This window comes from Arvicola amphibius, chromosome 6 (genome assembly GCF_903992535.2).
Source record: "Arvicola amphibius chromosome 6, mArvAmp1.2, whole genome shotgun sequence".
Taxonomy (NCBI): domain Eukaryota; kingdom Metazoa; phylum Chordata; class Mammalia; order Rodentia; family Cricetidae; genus Arvicola; species Arvicola amphibius.
The window spans coordinates 116,108,401-116,124,630 of record NC_052052.2 but is presented as its reverse complement, the minus strand read 5'-3'; the positions used below and the strand labels follow the sequence as shown (position 1 = coordinate 116,124,630).

At 40.9% G+C, this 16,230-nt stretch overlaps 1 protein-coding gene and 1 long non-coding RNA gene across 2 annotated transcripts in view; one reads left to right on the top strand and one right to left on the bottom strand.

Moving 5' to 3' along the window:
* Ero1b (endoplasmic reticulum oxidoreductase 1 beta) overlaps nt 1–16,230 on the bottom strand; it is a 42,854-nt gene that overhangs the window by 9,357 nt on the left and 17,267 nt on the right. Inside the window, exons 4-12 of the mRNA XM_038333781.1 lie at nt 16,110–16,151; nt 14,005–14,087; nt 13,399–13,472; nt 10,517–10,637; nt 10,362–10,408; nt 7,743–7,754; nt 5,348–5,374; nt 1,135–1,227; nt 747–993 (exon numbers count right to left, since the gene is read on the bottom strand). Coding sequence (XP_038189709.1) covers nt 747–993; nt 1,135–1,227; nt 5,348–5,374; nt 7,743–7,754; nt 10,362–10,408; nt 10,517–10,637; nt 13,399–13,472; nt 14,005–14,087; nt 16,110–16,151 — 746 coding nt within the window. The remainder of the gene's footprint in view (nt 1–746; nt 994–1,134; nt 1,228–5,347; nt 5,375–7,742; nt 7,755–10,361; nt 10,409–10,516; nt 10,638–13,398; nt 13,473–14,004; nt 14,088–16,109; nt 16,152–16,230) is intronic.
* On the top strand, nt 7,991–10,869 carry LOC119816815. The gene is made up of 2 exons (XR_005285830.1): nt 7,991–8,064; nt 10,538–10,869. It is a non-coding gene; the product is annotated as an uncharacterized LOC119816815 (long non-coding RNA).

The window sequence follows — 16,230 nt, the reverse complement described above, 5'->3', positions numbered from 1 at the left end:
ATTTAAAATCTGCTATTTATAATGTAGGAGGGTAACAGTTCACACATACACTAGTAAGACTACAGCAAGCTATTCTTTCTCTCTTTTTTGGGTTTGTTTTTTCGAGACAGGGTTTCTCTGTAACATTGGAGCCTTGTCTTGGAACTTGCTCTGTGGACCAAGCTGGCCTCGAACTCACAAAGATCTGCCTGTCGTTGCCTCCCAAGTGCTAGGATTAAAGGCGTGTGCTACCAATGCCCAGCTAAGACTGCAGTATCTTAAGGAAATTAGTAAAATTATTAACAAGTGAAAAGCAATCTCCAAATATGCCAACACTCGTATTCTTGTATACGTTAATGTGCAGTTTAGTCCTTCACCATCTACCTTTTCCTTCGTGCCTTTTGTAACACAGAGAGAATTGTTTTACAGACTACAGATGATTTAAAGAGTTATTTTCGAGAAGGAAGCTAATAGCACTTTATATGCTCACTGTAATGCTTATGTACTTACTATGACTCTGCAAGTTTAAGCGGTAACTGAAAGAATACCAAATCAGTTGAGCATTTTGATGCTACATAAAGCCTTCGGTTCTTTATTAAAATATACATGGCCTACTTGCAAGTGTAAACCCTTCTGCAGCCAAGCTTCAGGGAGGCTTTTTACTCAGCATCACTAAAACTACTGTGGTGATATTGCTCCTGTGTTTCTCGGCTCTGCATCTCTTTGCTAATGTCTGGAGGATTCCAAAACTGACATTTAAGTCTTACTTTGTGTCCTGAAATATGCTAAGGAGAAGAGTCTTGGTGTCAGCATCTTCTTCCAAGTTGCCAGTGTAAAGATCAACAATTGAGCGCTCAAAATAAGGGGCCACCTTTGACAAAGCACGAAGCTCAATCAAGTATAAAAAGTACAGATTCTTCAGCCTTCTTGGACCCTCCCCCTTTGTTTCCACAGGATCAAAGCGGCGTTTGAATTCTTTGATGTTAGGTCCCCAACTAGGTTTACCCCAGGTTTCTGAAAATAAAGAGAAATATATTGTCTTTTAGTATAAAAGCTGTTTTTTTTGTTTTGCTCTGCAGAATATGTGTTTTACTTTCCAACACTTTTTACAGTATCTTAAAAGTAAAACAGTCTTCATTTATGAAATCTGATTACCTTCCAGAAGATAATTTGCACACAGATGTAAATTGATGCTAGCATGTAGTCCTGATATAAGCTTATAGAATACTCTCTTCTCAAGACACAAACCTAGTCAGAAAAACAAAACAAAAAAAAAAAACATGCCCATTAGATACAGAGTATTTAATCAAAACAGTATCTGGGCTTTAGGTTAATATTAAGAGCACTGTTATGGCTGGCATATGCAGTATCCCTGCAGGCTTAGGTTTGGGATTCTTAGTTTTGTTTTGGTGGGGCCTAGCTGGAAGAAATACAGCGGTGGGAGCAGGGCCTGAGGGGCAATGTTATTCCTGTCTGCTTCCCGTCGCTCTCTGCCTCCAGCCTGCAGCACAGCTGCTCTCTGCCACACATTCCATCAGGATGTTCTTTTCACACGCTCAGGGCCAAGTAGCCATTGAGTGAACCTATGAAACTCTGAGCAACATTAATCCTTCTGTATGTAAAAAGTTTCTGTCAGCCATGTTGTGCTGTGGGACAATGGTCTTGTACCTTGTAAAGATTTGTCACTTGTACTTGTTTAATAAAATGCTGATTCGCCAGTAGCCAGGCAGAAAGTATAGGTGGGGTGACCAGAACAGGAGAACTCTGGGAAGAGGAAAGGCTGAATCTGAAGTCGTCACCCAGATGCAGAAGAAGCAAGATGAGAAAGCCTCACTGATAAAAGGTACCAAGCCACATGGCTAACACAGATGAGAATTATGGGTTAATTTAAGATGTAAGAGTTAAAAAGAAGCCTGGGCTAATAGGCTAGCCAGTTTATAATTAATGTAGACTTTTGTGTGTTTATTTGGGACTGAATGGCTATGGGACTGGGCAGGACAGAAATCTCTGTCAACAATATTGATCTCTTGACATAAAAGTAACTAACAGACATTAAAAACAAATCAAGAGATAATATACAATCAGATGGGGATTTTCACTAGAAAACAGTAAGATTCTTGTTTCAGAAAGGACTTAACTACTGAATATAATGAAAACTTAACACAGAACAAGACAGAAAAGCCTGACCCTGAAGACGGCCTGAAGTTCCTACACTATCCACAAAGACCTGCCTCTTGAAGGAGGCCCAGTCACTACTGGATGCAAATGCGAAGTTCCTAGGCTACCCAGAAAGCAGTCGCACAGGCTGTAGTTTATACTAAGAATGTTCTAGACACAACTTTAACAATGAAGCCATTGCTTTGCCTTCCTGCACCTTCCTCTGTGCTTTCTCTGAATCTACTTTGTGTTGTAGAATGAAGGGCCTTTTGCCCTGTGCTCTAATTCTATCTAATGATTTTTCAGTCTACTACAAGGGGATAAAACCTAGAAAAAGACTCCCAAGAATCTTCTCACATACACACAGTATTTATAATAATCGAGTATTTACAATACAAGACAAGCCCCACCACCATATGGAATCCAAGGACATGAGTAAAGCCACTTCATATAGCTTCCTTAACCCACAAAGGTTTCTGGTCAAAATTTATGGCAAATACTAACATAATCCCATGATCCTACCTACCCTTGCTACCCTTTAAGATCTTCTCTCATAGTAACATACACTGTAAGTGCACTTAGTGCCACCAAACAATACGTAATCCTAGGAATGGCTAAGATGGGCTGAAGGGAGAGGCTCTGTAGACAAGCACACGCATAGCATGCACGTGACCCTGAGTCAACTCTCAGGACTAAAGTAAAGTAAATAAAGCCCCAAGGCTAACATGGTCATTTACACTGTATTCATTATGCCACGATAAAAAGGAAAAATTTGACGAATATTCTTTATAAAAATTTTAAGAAAAAATGAAATTGTAGAATAAAAAGTGAAATTTGTTTTATGCGCACGAATGAATATTTGCATGTATGTATGTGTACCATGTGCATGTGTGGTGCCTGCGAAGTCAGAAGAGGGCATTGTATCCCCAGGAACTGGAGTTACAGATGATTGTGAGCTGTCATGTGGGTGCTAGGAACCAAACTCAGGTCTTCTTGAAAAAAAAAAAAAAAAGTACTAAAGTACTCTTAACCACAGAACCATCTCTTATGTCCTCTGAATAGAAAACTTTAAGAATCTGTTAGATGCAGCTTTTCTCTACCACCCAATAGGTTTTGTTTGTTTTCTTTTAAACACCTTTCCTATTGGGAAAAATATGGACATTAGGGTACAGTCTCATTTATGTGTCAGGAGGATTTTCTTAATATAGAGCATCTACGTGGCTGACCGCTGCACCTTATCAAGGCCTCTCAGATCATTAGTTTACTGTCTTACCACAGGTGGCTCTGAAGCAAACACCCTCAAAACAAAAACAAAAACAATTCATTTGAGATCTCATTCTCTAATTCAAAATGTTATAGAAACTAAAACAGATTAAAATTTATTTTGTAGCTTTCTGCAGAAAGTATGTGGACAATGTTAAATGTTTGTAACAGTGCTACAAGTAAAATGAAAATTTATTAAAATATTAAGTACTAACTTTAAGAAAAATTTTCAAAAATACATTATCAAGAAGCAAATGGTCAAATTTGTGATTTAATTTCTATTCCTTCTAACCTACCTGTATGGGCAATGCTTCTATTTTACAAAATGGCCAATGTCTAGAGACGTGACAGCAAGTTCATGAAAATTCACTAAAAGCCAGGGACTGGAAAACAGGAATTATTTGCAGAGTTCACGGAGCCTGTGGGCTGGAACAGGGCAAGAACAGCGAGGAAGGTGGAGCAGAGACATGCTTCTGTGACCCGGGTGACCGCAGCAAAACACTGACATCGAAGATGTACCAAATGACTGCACCAAAAGGACATGCGACACTGGGCAGAGATGCCTTTCTGTGCCCACGAAGAGCAGGCAAAAGCTTCTACCTCTTGCTCTGAAGTAACACAAAAAGCCATCCTACAAAGGCAATTCTCCCAACTTCTAATTCTAATGATGCATAGCAAGTTCGAACAGCAAATTTAGGGAGATCACGTCTATATTTAAGAGCACTCAAATTAATTTTCAATGATGGGTTCAGGGGACACTGAATATGTGTAAACATGTTTCTCACAAGAGTGTTAGATTTTCTACTGTCACAACTGCCCTGAATTAGAGTATCTCTTGGCTGTTTTCAAGAAACTGAGGAAACAATCTCAGAAGAGACCGAGCCAGTTGCCTGTACCTAGACGAGCTCTTAGGAACCACACACTCAATTCAGTGTTTCCAAGCAGCACAGTGGGGTGGAATGGTTGATGCACAGGGCCTAAGGTCAAACACTGTCAGATTCCATTTTCCTCCTCCATTATCAACATTCAAGTCTCTCTCTCTCTCTCTGAGTCTCAATCAGGAGTGTTCAACTTATAATTCATGTGTTAACTCATCCAAGAATATCTATAAATGCAGTCTAACATGCTTGTAGACCCCAGTATCATGTCACAGTGTCAAATGTTGGATGCCCTGATCTTACTTTCCACATTATTCATCTTTAGGGTAAACTTAAGTTTTGCATCATTTTCCAACACAACTCATAATAGTAGTCACACATAATCACTTTAAAATGACCAATATATACATATAAGTGACTAAGAACAAACAGAAATAATGTTCATAAGAAACACAGCCAGCTAACAACTCACAAAATTAACTACTTAGAGTTTAACACTTTGTTGGAAGCTATGGCTATAAAACAATGATTTCCCTCTACCACTCAGCTTGCTAATTCATCCTCCACCAATATAAAACAGTATAGTGTAATTTCAAAAGCATCATAATCCCAGTTACTAACCAAGGCTGTTAAACTCCAAGAGTATCTAGCTTTTAATTCATAGTATTTTATATTGGTAATATGGAAAAGATGAAGAATGAAAAATGTGCTGTAAACTATATTGCTTTAAATGTTCATTAGGCAAATGTGGACTGCATGAACATGGGTATATACGTACCATCTTCTACAACATTTAATTCTCCTTGCCTTGTTTTACACATCACAAGTGCTTCCTTCCTAAGAGAAATCCCCCTGCTTTAAAAGCACACTTGTTTGCTGCTTACATACGTCAACACCAAGGAAAACCCAATAACCTGTCTAGCCTGCATAGTCATCTGGTACTGATTTTTGGCTGCCTCAAGATTTTCACATAATTTTATCACAAAATATAATAAACTAAACAACGTTAGTTTTTTTCAAATACTGTTGAGTATCAGTTGTTTAAACAATGAGCCACAAATAAATTTTACCTTCTAGCCAGGTATAGAATGATTCTCCTTAAAAAAAAAAAAAAGAATTTGGTTAAAATATTTTAAACATTTGTGTATAAAAAACAAATTTAGGTCACTTAAGGACTATCTCTAGGTAATAGTAAAACGGGAATACATTTCTAGGAAAAACCCATATATAATTTAAATAACTCTGGATAGTGTCCTTACAGATATCTTAGTTATTAAAATATTTAATTTTAGTGTAAGTACTAAAATATATCTTACTTACTGGAAGTTTAAATTCAAATGCATGGGAGCAAACACTTAATGAACTTAAATCTGTCTGAGGTAACAAGCATAGTATTATAAAAGCAAATAAATACAAAAATTAAATTATAATTATTTTTTTCTGAGCCAATAAAGCTAGGTGTGTTTCCTCAAAAATCTAAGAGTAAACTTCCAAGGATAACTTTCAATGTAATTCTTGCTTAGAGTGACTGTTATCCAACTGTATAGGACCTAAGTCATCTCCTGGGACCCAGAGGAAGGTGGTAAGGAGCACAGAACTTGGGTTCCACAGCAGCAGTGAGTTGTCTAAACCAGAGGTCTGCTATACAGCATGCTGACTAGAGTTAGCAACAATGTGTTGTTGTGTTCTTAAAACTGCGGAGAGATTTCAAGTGGTTTTTGCCACAAAAATGTATGTATGTATGTATGTATGTATGTATGTATATATATACACACATACACACACACATATATATATATATATATGTGGGGAGGGAGGGGGAGGGAGGGAGAGAGAGAGAGAGAGAGCACTAATCTTGTTTAGCTATTCCCTATGACACATGCTTCAAAACACTTCTGATAAATGTACAAAATTTTGTCATTAAAAGACAGAAGATAGCTTCTGGCTCAATAATGCTCTTCTGAGTTAGGAAGGGAAAGAAAGGGAAGTGCTGCTATACTTCCTGAGAGAATGACAGAAAACCTTGCCCAGAGGTGCTACCCAGTCTCAGGGATAAACCCCAGGAGCTCCTCTGCCTCCTGAGTGCTCCCCATTCCACCACAAAACAGACGATAGCCTTTGCAGTACCTCCTCCTCCTCCTCTTGCTAAGGGCTGTTACCATCCCACTTCCTCTACGCCCACTGCTAGCTCCCATTTGGGTGGGAGAATGAGGATACGACGAGGCCTCTTAACCCATCCCTTCAGACGACTTCAGTCTTTCCCACTGCAGACCAGTCACAGGGCACACTTACTGCTCAGCTCTCAGGTTCACACCATTCGTCCGACAAGCCTGCACTAGCCAGTTCTACTGATCTACACCTGCTCCTGTACTTCAGCATTCACCTCAAAGGCCACTTCTTCCAGGAAGCTTTTCTCATGTCCCACCATACTCAAGGTGCTTTGTTGCACCCTTACCGAGTCACACCTGCTGGGGAGGGGCTGTGTCTGAGTTTCCATATGTTACTGAGTTGTGTGTGTATTTACTGAGTCACACCTGCTGGGGTCTGTCTGAGTTTCCGTATGTTGCTGTGTCGGTGTGTACTTACTGAGTCACACCTGCTGGGGTCTGTCTGAGTTTCCGTATGTTGCTGTCACACCTGCTGAGTCATACCTGCTGGGGTCTGAGTTTCCGTATGTTGCTGTGTCGGTGTACTTACTGAGTCACACCTGCTGGGATCTGTCTGAGTTTCCATATGTGGTTTAGTTGGTTGTGCATTGCATTTGCTTTCCTCTGTGCATCCTTGGCTCACAGAGGGAAGGTGTGCATTTTATACATCCTCCCAAGTCTGCACAATGCTACTGAACACAGGTAAGAAGACAGCAGCTGAAATAATTTTCTGGCTGTTTCACAGCCAAATGCTAGTAAACAGTATTTATGAGATTAAGCACTACGTTGAAAAATGAGAATGTAACTTTCAAAGTCAATAGTAAAGAAGTCACAAATTATCTGGTAAAAATAACTTTGCTACAGTCCCTCAGAACCTTCACGTAGATTAAATAAATTATCCATGGTGTATGTGGGTGGGAGGCCGGGTCCTGAGTACCTGCAGCTGTGTGGAAATCCCTGGACAGCTAAAGGGACTGCTCTCTTCCACCATTGTGTGGGTCCTGGGGATGGACTCACGACATCAAACTTGGCAGAAAATATCTTTACCACCAACCTTCAAAATTTTGTTAACAGAAAATGGGGAAATGGACCTACTTTCTATATTAACATTTAAGTAAAATGGTAAAACGGTCTCTAGGCTTTCTTTTTAAAACATTAAGACAACTTCATTATTTAAAAAAATCTCATTTTTGGTCACCATTCATTTCTGGAAAAAAATAGGCTAAGCCACCTGCATTTGGTGAAAAGAAGAGAAACACCAAACTTCATAGTAAAAAGGTTCCCTCCATGGTTGAAGTAAACACTAGTTTCAACTCACCGTCGTCTTCCCCTAGAGGAGAAAAGAGAAAGGACATTACAAAGTGCATTACCCTGCCCAGATCCCAGTCCCACTAATGTTAAAACACAGCTTATCCTCCCTGCTAAACTTTTCACCGGACCATGAACTCTGATCACTATTGCAGGCATCCTGCAAATATGAGCCTTGTCTGCAGGCCAAAGAGGGCAAGATTCCCACACTCTATAAAACAAACAGGAGGAGGGAGGAGGGAGACAGGAAGAAACTGCTGACACCACACAATCCCAGACACTTGGGAGGCTGAGGCAGGGCCGCACCACTGAGGACAAGGCTTGGCTCTAAGGTGAGTTCTAGGCTGGGGTGGTGGCTCAGTGAGACTCTGGGGAGCTGGGGACGCAGCTGTGATAAAATGTGAGTGTACGCGAAGACCTGGTTCTCATCTCCGGCACTATTAAAAGATCAGGAAGCAACTGAAGCCTTCGGGCAGAGGCAGCTAGGCTCAGTGCTTATCAAATACACAAACATCCTTCAGCTCCACCCCCCACCTCTGTGGACAGGACAGTTTCCATGCTTGGGACTTCTCTAGACATTACTCTTTTGCTCAGACAGGGCCAACGACACTCTCCTGCAGTGGGAAAGGCCCAAAAGCTGAGCTGGCTCCATGTTGCTCACCTTTGTGCCTTTGCCTGACAGATTCTGGTAGAACAGTTTATTTTTTAGAAAAGGGTTCTTTTGGAAAAATAGTTATAGAAGCCTAGAGCTGCCAGGCGGTGGTGGCGCACGCCTTTAATCCCAGCACCTGGGAGGCAGAGGCAGGTGGATCTCTGTGAGTTCGAGGCTAGCCTGGTCTACAAGAGCTAATTCCAGGCCCCAAAGCTATAAGAAACCCTGTCTCGAAAAACGAGAGAGAGAGGGAGAGGGAGGGAGGGAGGGAGGGAGGGAGGGAGGGAGGGAGAGAAAGAGAAAAGAAAAAGAAATAAAGAAAAGGAAAAAGAAAAAAGAAAAAGAAGCCCAGACCTGGCACTGCTTCTGGAATACAGGGGAAGAAATGCTGAGCAGGCAGAGCCCTCTACCACCACGTCAGTGGACAGCCCTTCAAGCCCACCTGTCAGCAGGAGCTGCATGCTTCCTTTGGCGGCCCAAAGGGGCTGCTTCCACACTCACTGCTTCTGCTTGTCTTTAATGGTCTCCCATTTTTTTCTTTTCCTCCTTCCCTACTCGCATTGTTGATTTTTTACTCTCCTCATCTTTGTAGCAGTTTCTAGTCTAGTTTATGGTAGATGGTAAGTATTTCTTTGGATTTGACATCTTTTGTTAAACAATTGTATTTTATACTTTGAAACAAAGTCACCACAGAAAAGGTCTGAAGAAAAATGCCTTCCTTTTAACAGGTAACAGAAGGAAGGATGGCCTTTTGTCCTTAATACAGCTTCCACAGTATCAATTTTTAAAACATTTGTGTAATTAAGACATTGAAGTTGAAAACATAAAAGTTATGACTAAAAAAAGCAAGAGAAAAAAAATTAAGTCATGGCCACTTGGATCATAGTCCCAACTTTTTTTTTTTTTTTTTTTTTTTTTTTTTTTTTTTTTTTTTTTTTTTTTTTTTTTTTTAGTTTTTCGAGACAGGGTTTCCCTGTAGTTTCTAGAGCCTGTCCTGGAACTAGCTCTTGTAGACCAGGCTGGCCTCGAACTCAGAGATCCGCCTGCCTCTGCCTCCCGAGTGCTGGGATTAAAGGCGTGCGCCACCGCCGCCCGGCAGTCCGCTTCAGAGCGAGCTGCCTTGACAGAGCCTGCGTCTAAGAGCAGTGCTCGCGTCAGCCGCCCCCAGCTACTCAGGTCTCGGGCCGAGGGTGTAAATCTACTTAGGCATTTCAACTTTTTAACTCAGTCCTGGCCTAGACTCTGGAATAGTAGGTCAGCTACAGGGTCAATCCCAGGGATTAGCTGCGCCTAGATAAGAGGATGAAGATGTCCCCACTGACCACAGCATGCTACACCATCTGAACAGCACATTAGCTATTCATACATATACCTTAAATAGCTATGTTTTTACAGTAGGTTTGTCTGGTACTACAACCTCAGTAGCATGTGCTGTGGACTAAGTTCTGCTCAAACATAGAGGTTGGGGAGGGGTCACCACAACATGAGGAACTAAAGGTTAAGAACCACTGAACTAGAGTGTTTAAAAATGGGGACAGGGGCCAGGCAGTGGTGGCGCACGTCTTTAATCCCAGCACTCGGGAGGCAGAGGCAAGTGGATCTCTGAGTTCGTGGCCAGCCTGGTCTACAAGAGCTAGTTCCAGGGCAGGCTCCAAATCTACACAGAGAAACCTGGTCTTAAAATATCAAAAATAAAATAAAAATGAAATGGGGACAGGGGACAAGGCCCTCATTCTCTCTCTTCTTAATTTACTGTTGTGGGGCAGGACCTGGGCCTTCAAAGTTTGAATTTCTCAGGAAATCTGAGGTTCATATAGATTCCTCACATCTTCTAATCCATCCTACAACCAGGCTCCTAGTTTAAGACCAGAAGACATCTATTAACTCATGCTTGTCTTGATCAATAAAATTAAAATATAAAATTGCTGGTTTACTTTTTTTCAATTTGAAAAAGCATGAAATGTATGGAAAACTCACCTCGGCTGGGTGCCAGAGGATTTAAAGGACGATACACAGATCGAGGCCTGGGAAAGAGCACAAAGCTCAGCTGTAAAACGGTTTGGCTTGTTACACATCACATTTCCCAACAGAAACAGACATCTGCTTCTCTCTCCCTCTCCGCCCTCCATTACTTGAAGCAGTTTTCTTCGTAGATGCTGTTCCACACCCTCCATGCCGAGGAGCCCTTGTAGCCAGTGTACCGCTCTGGGTTCAGCAGCAGGTCCACGTACTGCGCAGCAGGGGAGCGCTCATCTGCCAGGAACAGCAGGAGACGTGTCAGTGCTCACTACAGTCACTTCCAGCTCCCACTGCTGGGCGGTTACCCCGCGACTGCACTTGACCCTGGATTTGTACAGCTTGAACAAGTTACTCAAGAGAGGAAAGAACAACTTCTTCCTTTCTTTGGCTTCTCAAAGTTCACTCAAGTAATGCAACATTCTCTACCTTAGTTATAACCACCCAGGAATAAAAAGAAATAACAGCATCAGACTTATGTGATTTCTTTTCTTTCTATAATTACCTATCTCAACAAAGACTCGGAAACATTTTGTTACATCTTCTATCACAAAGATTTTTCCATTATTCTCTATAGAATGAATGATCTGGTCATTAAACTTCGTCTTCCTTTCCTACCTGACAGTGTATTTTTCTGTCACTGAACAAGCTCCATTAGCTATTCAATGACTACCATCCCCATAATCACAGGGGAAGCTGGCAACCTAACACAGCCCATTTGAAGGTTACCTACTATCATGATGGAGGAGGAATAGAAAGGTAACAACAAATTGTTACTATTAAATGAACTGAATAAAACAGGTAATGGAAACATGATTTTACAGAATGCAAGATTTTATCTCTAACCCTAATCCCAAAGATATTGCACTACACAAATTAGGCACAGGAAACAAGTTATAATTAGATATTAAAAACTCACAAGCAATTTAATTTGAATTGATGTCATTAATTTTAAAAATCCTAATAAAAAATAAAACCTCAAGTCATGAGGTCTTAAAAAGCATTTCTTTTTAGGTCTAAAAATGCAGGAAGTAGCTAATTGGTACAGGAACTGGTGAAGTTGTGGTTTTTAATACCTGCAAAACAAACACAAACCTTAAGAGGAAAAAAGTATGTTTTTTCCCACAAAAGCCAAAAGGGGGTGTCAGATACCCTGTAGCAGAAGCTACAGATAGTTGTGAGCTGCCACATGGGTGCCACATTGGAACCTCAGGAAGAGCAGCCAGTGCTCTTAACTGCTGAGCCACGTCTCCAGCCCCAGTTATGTATTTTTAATTTCTTTTAGCAGTTTTTAAACTCATCTGTAAAACAGATTATATATAAAACTTCTTAAATACCACTGAAAGTCATTAATGTATTCTCTGATATAAACATGGGTGCACACATACATACTCTGAGTGTATACATGTGAAACTAAACATGTTCAGGGTATGCTATGAATGTGTGGGCTACACTAACACCAATCTCCTCACCACAGAAATGAAATGCCTCCTTTTAGTGTAATATACATTCACAGACTATGAAAATCTCTAAAATAATCATGCTTAAACTTTTAATGTAAAAAATGATTATAGTGGGTTTTGTCTAGTTGGCTCATCTTTTTTAGATGAGGGTCTAACATAGCCAGGCTACACTTGACTTCTATGCAACCAAGAACGACTTTGAATTTCTGATCTTCCTCCTCCACATCTCAAGCACAAGGATCACAGGCATGAGCTGTGGCATAAGAAATGCCTCTGGTGTTAAGCACTCAGCATACCTGAGTGTCAACCAGAGCAAACAAAAGAACAGCAACAACTACTTCAGGTGCTTCCACTCACAGAAGGTGGCTCTGGCAACCCATCAGTCCCACCCATCACAATGACGCTGCTCTGCTTCTGTATGTAGATTATCATGGCAACACTTTCGCCTCAGTCCTCATCTTGATTCTGCTACAGCACGAGTCCTCCTCATGGGAGGATCTGGGTCACGAGTGGGCTCTGAAGTTTCAGGAGACTCCAGCCATTCCTGGTATTCCCTCTCCCTGCCTTGTGTTTGAGGATCAAGATGGAAACTCTCAGCTATTCCTGCCACCATGCCTTCACTCTACCACCATGGGCTCTAGCCCTCTGAAACTGTTAAGTCCAATTAAGTGCTTTTTTAAAAATGTTATCTTGTATAAGCTGCCTTTGTAGAGTTTTTTTTTTTTTACCACAGCAATGGAAAACCAAGACAGTCTAGGAATCCTCTTCAGTCATTACAAAGCAGTATGAGTATGACCACCTTAGATCCCTAAAGGACTTAGAAGTTTCTGCTGTCCATTTCCATTTCTGTAGGTTGAGCCTCATGTTCTTTCCTACTTCCCACAAGTTAACACTGCACTAAAAACAAAAGAGAGGCCAAATGAATGACTTGAATGCACAGCACAGTGGAAATATTCTCAGGCAATTTGTGTTACTGTAATTTTCTTTTGCTAAGAGAGGCAGTAGTTTGACAGATTCTGCCCATGTGCCCTTCTAAGGGATGCTTGGAAAGAGAGGGCTACAAGGAAGTCAGGTCAGAGTCCTCTCTAGTACTGCAGGAATCGTTATGGTTTATCGAGACCTCCACCAAATTTTTATGGCCTGTTCACAGAACCAAGTGATCTGATGTGAAGGCCCATGGGATATGGCATGCTGGAATGTTCATACAGGTTTGGGACTCAGATCTAGGACTGAATCATGTCTCAGCCACTTGCTATTATATGATCTTGGGCAATTTATTTGCTTTTTGAGGCTAAAGTTTCTCAGCCATGGAACAGTATACCATCTACTAAGGAAGGTATAAAGACCAGAAAGAAATAACATATCTATAGCACTTAGCACTGGGCCTCAAACATAACTCTACCAGTTAATGCCACTATCAATGGCAAGGTCTCCACAGAGAGAAATCCAGTGTTAAACACTAATTTAGATCATATTTTCAACAGTTTAAATGTCTCAAAAAGGCTTCAGGTTAAAGCGAAGATGAAACTTATTACCATCAAGTTCACAAAAGTGATCCTGTGAGTCGTCGTACCTCGCCCAGTCAATGAATGCTTCTTTGCTTTCATTACTATGGGAAGGAGGAATAAAAAAATTATATTTGGAGCTGAAATGTTAACATTGTATTCTAATGAACAAAAATAGAGACCATTTCTTCAGAAGATGATGCCACAAAGTCTAGCAGTAGTAAATGAAGGAATGATAAAAAAGTCATGTGAAAAACAGAGCTATCAATTTCGATGAGTTGTTTATACTTCCTAACTACTTTGAAACGATTATTAGCCCCTGTTAGCACTCAAGGTCACCACCACAACTGACATAAAACTGCAGTAATGAAGTTCAGCTTATTTTCTGAATTCTTTAAATTCAAGTTGCTTCGATATTTATAGAACTCCCAAATATTAAAATCACGACTTGGGCTGTGGTGATACACACCTTTAATCCCAGCACTTGGGAGGCAGAGGCAGAGGCAGAGAGAGCTCTAAATTCAAGGCCAGTTTGTTCTACAAAGTGAGTTACAACACAGCCAGAGCTACACAGGGAAACCATGCCTTGGGAAAAAAAGTCACTGATATTAACAAACTAAGTACAACCAAACTTGCCTTAATGTACTATTGATGGCGCCCAGCTTGTTGGCCTGCTCACAGTCTTCCAGTTCTTTGGTATTGTTTGCCGCCTGTGAATACTACAAGAAAATTCATACAAAGTTAAGTGAAAGTGATTAGCTCTTCTTTAGCAGACAATCTATTAATGGTGACTTGTTCTATCATGAAAATCCTTACTGAGGATTTTTACAAGGCCTGAATCTGTACCTATTAAGTGAGCAAAGGCAGAAGAAACCACAACAGTTAGCATGTGTGTGCTGGTGATAATGTCATCTGGGAAAGAAACCAGATAAATATGTATCTAGAGTTTTACAGACACATAAGTCCTTAGAACGGAGTCTTCAACTTAGACCATATCCCAAGGAAACACTTTTTATATTATAATCATCTTAGCGTTTGTATCATCTTAAAGTGCTGAGACACACAGACCTTACTGTCCAGCACCCCAATCTGGACTGGGAAACTACCATGTGCTCACAATGAGGTCGGGGCAAAAGTGCCAGTGCTGCACTACAACAGGAAAGAACCAGAGTGACTGCAATGTCCACGTGCAGGGAGGCTGCTGTTAGTCACACAAACGATTAGCACACTGCTGTGAGGGTGAACGCACGAGATCCAGAAAGAGGTTTAGGAGCAAAGTCAATGAGCCAAAATGTAAACTGGAAAGTATTTCCAACTTGAAGAAATTCATTACTAAAAATTTTAACTTTCCATAAAATAATCTGTATAGTGTTGTACTGCAGGCACATGCTCTGAAAGTGTGTTACTTATAGACAGATACATATGTAGTAAGTAGAGCCACATACATAATTTCAGGAAATGGATGGCTCTGGGGAGGAGGAAGTAAATGGGATTAGAATGGTGTTAGGAACGGGAGGGTGGGTTAGACTACCTTGATATGCTTTGTTTAGTATAGCTTTGCAGCCAAAGTAAAGATGAGCAAGTGAACAACAATGCATGGAAGAGATGGATAGAACAAGGAGACAGCAAACAAGAAGGCAGAGAGAGTGGAAGATCTTCATCGTGCATGTGTGTGCAGTAGTGGAAAATAAGAGTTAACTGCCAGCTAAGAACACAGCTTACTCACTGTAGCACCAATTCTAAACACCCAGAGTCAGATATTAGGGGGTGAAAGCTGAATATCAGAGAAGCAGGGCAGCCAACCACTAGTTCTTACCTCTACAAAATCATCAGACAGAATGGAGTATCCTGCTTCTACAAGTCCTCAGACTGAATGCTGTCTCTATGAAACCTCCTGTCTCCTCCTGCCTTATAGTCAATTCCTTTCTCCACCCAGCCGTATCACTTCCCATCTCCACCTCCCCTCCCTAGTGCTGGGATTAAAGATGTGAGTCACCATCACTTGGCTCTATGTCTCTTTTAGACTGATTCAATCTCCCGTAGTCCAGGGTAGCTTTGAACTCACAGAGATCCATCTGACTCTGTCTCCTGAGAGCTGGGATTGAACGTGTGTGCCACCACTGCCTGGCCTCTATGGCTAACTAGTTTGGCTAGCTCTGCACTCTGATATTCAGGCAAACTTTATTTGTTAAAGCACAAATAAAATATCACAATTCTTTTTTTTTTTTTTTTTTTTTTTTTTTTTTTGCTTTTCGAGACAGGGTTTCCCTGTAGTTTCTAGAGCCTGTCCTGGAACTAGCTCTTGTAGACCAGGTTGGCCTCGAACTCAGAGATCCGCCTGCCTCTGCCTCCCAAGTGCTGGGATTAAAGGCGTGCGTCACCACCACCCAGCCACAATTCATTTTTAAAAAGCACAAAGAATACCTTAACACCATTTCCAAATACTTGGCAATAATTTTCTTTATACAATGTAATCTGAATCTAACAGAGACACTAACTGAAACAGAAGACCAAAATTAGCTACTAGTATTTTTGCTGCAGTTACAGTTTAGAGTTTTTCTATCTAGAGATTCTGCAAACAGGATGTAATTTCAAAAGAAGCTAGGCATGCATGGCCCCAGCACTTGACTCAAGAGTTAACAATTTGAATTCTGAGGCCAAGTGGCTCCATTCTCAGCTAAATTCATGGCTCTCTACTGCCCCCAGTATCCAGAAATTTTCAAGGAAGAAAAGTAACTTACCTTATTTGAACGCCCAGCTTTAATTCCAACTGGAATTTTACTCTTAAAAGAAAAATAGTAACATTACTTAGAAGACAATCAGAAGGGGCAGCTGCAATTGAAGGAAAGAAGGGGAACAAAG